The sequence below is a fragment of the Merops nubicus genome, unplaced genomic scaffold, assembly GCF_000691845.1.
Source record: "Merops nubicus isolate BGI_N331 unplaced genomic scaffold, ASM69184v1 scaffold21618, whole genome shotgun sequence".
In the NCBI taxonomy this organism is placed as follows: Eukaryota; Metazoa; Chordata; class Aves; order Coraciiformes; family Meropidae; genus Merops; species Merops nubicus.
The window spans coordinates 23,363-29,468 of NW_008625379.1; the positions used below are offsets into that span (position 1 = coordinate 23,363).

The 6,106-nt window shown below is 37.1% G+C and overlaps 1 protein-coding gene across 1 annotated transcript in view; it reads left to right on the plus strand.

Moving 5' to 3' along the window:
- Positions 1-1,933, plus strand: part of LIPH (lipase, member H) — an 18,571-nt gene extending 16,638 nt beyond the window's left edge. The window contains exon 10 of the mRNA XM_008945664.1: positions 1,846-1,933. Within this exon, the coding sequence (XP_008943912.1) occupies positions 1,846-1,933 (88 nt within the window). The remainder of the gene's footprint in view (positions 1-1,845) is intronic.
- The last annotated feature ends 4,173 nt before the right edge of the window (positions 1,934-6,106 follow it).

The window sequence follows — 6,106 nt, forward strand, 5'->3', positions numbered from 1 at the left end:
AAGGTTTCCTAACGTCTGTGTCCAGGTGCTAGTCCTCCCAAAATCTTTTGAACCTCTCAGTCAGTTCAAACTCAATTGGTGGGGAAGGTGACAAAGATAGCTCAGCTATCTTTGTTTTCTTTAACCAAAACAAGAAAAAGAGCAATAAAAAAAGATAACCTTATTAATATGTCTACAGAGCAAGAGTGTCATGTTCTCGCTTTTAGTAGACAGCAGAGAAGCCACACGGGGTGATGGATTACAAAAGCCTCACCTAACAAAAAAGTAATTTTGCTCCTTGGTGAAGTACTGAACCTGCTCCTTGCTCAGGGCTGCTCTCTTGTAAGGCGTTCCTGGTATGCAGTCATGACAAGTTTAGATGGATTGCATGTCAAATAAGATGCAATATGTTGGAAAACGTATGTTTTTATTTTTAGTATTCATCAGTATGTTTTGTGTAAGTATTGTGTCCCCTGTGGTTAGGTAGAGCCCTTTGCAGGTGATGTATACCGTTTGAGAGCTATGTAACACATTGTGTTACAAATACTGTTGCAAATGTGCTAAAACACAGCATTGAGTTGTTGCATGTGATATTGAAAGTCAACTCGGGAAATGGATGCATACCATAATCTTACATTGGTCTGGTTGGAAATTTGTCCTGTCAATTCTTTCTCAGTCTTTTAATAAGGATGTCTATAATGCTGAAAATTTCTGAGCTTTTTTGTCTCTTCTCTCTCTACAAACCAAATATAATAGTAAACTATTAAACTGAAATCAAAACAAATTGTGGATGAAGTACTGGATGGAATTCTATGCTTTGCATTACACAGAATACCAGAATTTGTCATTAAGTCTACTCCTAGCTTTGTGGGGACCTTAAAAGGCCTCAAATTCTTAGAGGAAATCCATCAGTCCTTTCACACACAGACAGGTGGAACCTTGACTGGTTGAAAAATCTCACACTAATGTGCCACAGTGGAAGTGCCTGGCAGAATGTTCTTTGTCAGGCTTTGTCCTTTAGCTGCTTCGCTGTACTCTACATCCCAGTCCAAGGTGGATTGTGTTGTACAGCCACATCTGTGAGCTCAGAGCAATATAGAAGATATTTTTTAATAAAATAAACATCATAGCTTGTATGTCCTTAGAGCTACCATCAGAGGGTGTGCTTCCCATTTGCCTGTTAAACCAGCTCTCACCATCTCTAGCAGCACACAAAGGGCAGAGCTATGACCTACCTCTGCCCTAAAAGGCAGAGCATCTATGTTGACCTAAAAAAGTAAGATTTTGTGTGTGACTCTCTTTGTGACCTCTGTATCTGTGTGTGTAGTATTGCATAGTTCTGAGTTTTCTAGGTGTTTAGGTGACAAATGACTCTCTCACCTGAAACTTTCTCATGCATGGTGTCATTGCAACTGAAAGAGTTAGAAGATAGGGTTTCATCTATGGAATGAAAGCAGTGTAACTTTCATACCTAGGGAACTCAAATTATTCAGGCCTAATGTTAACAGGAATTGTGCTGTTCTTGGACCATTGTTCTAAAGAATTGATTTGAATGCAGACTAATATCTTTAATGGATGAAATACTGCATCTTCTTATTTCAGACTAATGTGATACCCTTGTTACTCATGCCAACTTGCACCAACCAGTTGTCCTGGTTGTTGTTTGCAGTCTGGCAAAACTGCTCTAGTGATGCATAAAATAGATGTAAAAATGTCATCTTGTCTGAGTACTGTCTATAAGAGGTGGTAAATAAAAAAAGGACCTTTTTTTAAAAAAGAGGTTGAATAATTCAATATTAATAGAAAAATATTTCAGTACTTAACTTTTTTAATTGTGTACACTTTTTTCTTTTTCAACTTTTGTAGGCCACAGCTGTGCAGATATGATTTTGTACTGATGGAGAACACTGAACTGACCTTCAAACCTGTTCCTTGCCAAGAGAGAGATACATGAAGAGAGAGCTTCAACTAACTTAATTTCTCCTATAGCAGTGACATTTTGATTATTCCTCAGGATAAAAACTGCAATGAGAATGGAAATGAGATAAGCTAGATTTATTTTCAAGAGTGCATTACTTCCTTTGAGTGCCTTAGGGTGAAACTAATTGAAAAGTTCAGATATGTATGTATTTGGGAAATTTTAATAAAGTAAATGTATCATGGTGGAGAATGTGCAATGGCCTATTCATTATTTGGTAGCAGTGAAGCAACTACTGAATTAAATATGAATTATCTGCATAATCTTGGCACATTATTTGTCAAGTCATACATATATTTAATTATTTATTATTTGTAATGGCTTTTACATGGAAACGTAATTATCTAACTGCTAAGTGAATTTAATATACTGTACATGTGATCTACAGATCTAATACACAGCAGTTTTGCTGTGCTCTATTCATTGGATAAATGGATTCTCATTTTCTCATATAATGTCTCAGAGAGAACTAGAACAACAAGATTTGTGAGAACATATGTAAATTTCCTATTTAAATTAATTATCTTCTTGCTCATTGTAGATGAATGTTACTGCAGCCATTCAGATTGTTTTGTGTTAAAAAAACAATGGATAGCACAGTGATGTTTCAGATATGAAGTAATTGTAAAGTCTGTTCTGAAGAGAATTACTTAAAACTGAAAGAAATACATTTCCATTCTCTTTCTGTTCAGGACTCTTGGAATTAAAGCTGCTCCTCAGCTGAGGCTGATGACAGGTTTTCCCCTATTGGAATGTGAGGAGGAATAAGTCCTACATAAAGATTTCCTCCTCTAGTTCAAAAAAAGGTTTTCCAGTGCCAAATTGCCTTTCCTGATGGTACTGATCGAAGAACAGAAATGTGTATTTTTCTTCTTTGAAGTTGTTTTATGTGTTTAACCCTAGTTTCTGATATAAATGCATCCTATGCACGTTACCCTTTTTCTCTCTTTCTCGTGCCCCCTGTATCTGTGCACTTCACAGAAATGCTTGGTTGAATCTATTCACCAATTTCATCTAAATGTCAATGGAGTGGGATGTCCAAAACCTAAAAATTGTAAGTTTTGTTGAAAGTCACCATCTGTGTTAGAATGAAGGTAATGTCCTAAGGAAGAGGAAGAAAGTTATAACTTTGTCCTTTTCATTGCAAGAGGCAGCTCCAGCATGCTGGTTTGTATGTGCAAAGCTCTGAACAAGCCATTGCACATGCTTTTACATGTCTCAACACATCAAAAAAATACACAACTGTGGACAGACTTGCTTACTTGCAGACTTCTAAAAAAATAATTTATTCTATAGAAATGGTAATTACATTGCTATAGGTTTTCTCAGATGGTGTCTTACCTTTATCATTTTACTTTATACTTCTTTGTTCCTTTTCTCTGAGGGAGTCATTTGCAGGAAAACACATTTTTGTCTGCTTGTATGAATGTATGTGATAGGTTGAGTTTGTTTTTTTCTTTTTTTTTTTTTTTTTGGTATGCATTTTTTTGGTATGTTCTGCTGAGAAGAACTATATAAATGATTTTTACTTTAAACTTTTATCTTGCTTGAGATAGTCAACTGCAAGTTAATATATGGAAAAAAAATTAATGAAGTTATATTAGCTCTAAATTGGCAGCATAAAGGGTAGATATAATGCTCTTTCCGGTAATGGAACTGAGTGCTTGTTTATTACCACAGCTATTATTGATGCAGTTGTCAAATGAGTGGCTTTTTCCCCTGTTTTGTGAACAGTTTACCTGGACAAGCTTGATTTTCAACAGTTTATTCAAAGACAGAGACATATGCAGGTCTGGCTTTTTAGCATTTTCTGGGGTTGGCATTTTCACTATGATCTATATCCTTTGCCATTACTTGGTCCCAAAATTAGGATAGAACTCTGTTAATGCAGCCCTTGGAAAGAGGAACTTGCACTAATATATGCTTTTAGGCAATAGTTGTAACTCATACAACAAACTAGCCTCCTGCATCCTTTATCTATCATGTAAGCACACTGGCAAAACAGTGGCTACACAAGAAGTCATGATATATTGAGTTGTGTGGTAGAGCATAAGACACAAGGAAGAAAATGTGCAAAATTGAGGACTAAGATATATTCCTAGATTTTTTATGCTACAAATGCATGCAATAATGTGAGGTAAGGTGCAGTTGCAAAGGTACAAGGAGGTTTACAGATATGGCTAACAGTGTTGCAGCATGAAGGTAATAATATTTTCACACATTTTAAACATACCTAGAAAAGCAATAGGACAGAAATATTGATTTGTTGCCTGGCTTTGCGTAAACTTTGAATAAAAAGGAAAGAAGCAGTGGGATTGACAAGGAGGTTCCAATAAACAACACGAGACAAAAAGAAACTTTTTTTCCCCCCGCATTTCCCATTTTAGTTGGTAATTTCCATTTTGCAAGAGGGACTGTTCCTGGCAGTGCATTTCCAATACATAATTGCACTACTCAAGTGGCTTAGTACTTGGACTGTAGCCTTCTGTCTCCCAGCACCAAGAAAAATGTGCTGTAATTGTTTGGAAATGCAGTGCTTTTTATGGCTCACTGCCACATGCTGCTTTGCACTAATCCTGTCAGCTCCCTGAAGCTCAGCAGAAAATTAAAATCTTCCAGGGAGTTCCCTGTTCTGAAGCAAGCAGTGATGGTAGTTCAGTAGAGCACACTTCTGCATCAGAGCTGAAGAGAGGCTAGAGTACATTGCAGTGCTGTTTTGCATTCTCTGTCAGAGCATAAAATATACACAAATTTTTTTCATCATACAACAAAAAGGTGTACATATGTTTTCGCTGGGAAAATTCATGATGAGCTGAAAACCTCAAATCAATTTCCATTGAGAAAATCTAAAACATAGAAATAGGTAATTTCAGACCAATCTGACTTGGAATGAAATATTTGTTTTATACAACTACCCTAAATGCTCTGATTTTCTCCTGGTTCAGTATATAGAAATAAGCACTGTCCTGCTGGGCACCCTGGTGATACTGTCATGATTTAGTTTTCGCACCTATTCATCTGCTAACTGCTTGCCCAATTATAGAATGATATTATCATTAACAGGCAGATCAGCAGCCAAACTCCTCTTTCTGATACCACATCACACACTAAAGATCCAAAGTGCCAGACAACCACAAGAAGGAACAAATCAATGCACTCACCTACCACAGTGGACATAAAGGAGTGAGCTGGGCAAGGAGCCAAACTGTGAGTGACGGTAGGAGCCAGGCCATGAACCCAGTTATATAGTTAAGGACTCAGAAACAGCTTCATGTTCTGGCCCTGTCATCCTGGGAACCCCGCTTGCCATGAAGAGTCAGGAAGCCCTTCCAATAGCCAGAACCTCTACACAGCACATACACTCATAGACAGGCCTCACAACTACCTTGCATGCAGATTCTTACAGAGGTGACTTCTTGCCCCCTTCCTAGTTAATGTGGAAGTCAAGGGCACTGGTGATGATCTCCTAATCTCTTCCCACCCAAGGCTGGCAAGACCCTGGGTGAAAATCAATCAGGAGGGTCTTCCTTGCCTGGTTGTGGACATCATCCATATGCCAACCCTCATTCAGGGCTAGGCGTTTAACCCCAGAACTTCACCTATAAAATGGGAAACTTCCAATCAAGAAACACTTCCCAATTTGCAATGATTAATTTTGTTATTTTTTTTTCTAGAATTTTGCTTACATCTAGTGTGTTTAACCATAAGGGACAATCTCTATACATGTGAAGAAATATGTATCCCATGAGTAAATGTAGGCTCGGTAATTAACCAGTATATTGTAGTAATACCAATGGGATCTCATTAGTGTATATTTCTAGTAATGAAGTTTTAATGCAGTATTTATATTTAGTGTTTAGTCACAAGGAGATTAAATTATTGAGTGACAAGTTTATAAAATTTATATAAGCTTGTTTTTCCTGTGTTTGTGTTAGGCTTGTTTAGTATTTGATAAATTAATCTTTTCTTTTAACCGTACTGTTTCAAATGCCATGACAGTGAGGATATGCCAAGAAACTCATTAAGCACCAGTAGTCACTGCAATAAACCGTAGCTTACTTCGACAAAAGACAATGTATAATGCAGGAGATGCTCACAGTATCACTCTCTTAATTCACAATAGGTTGAAATGGTCTAGATTAAAGAGAT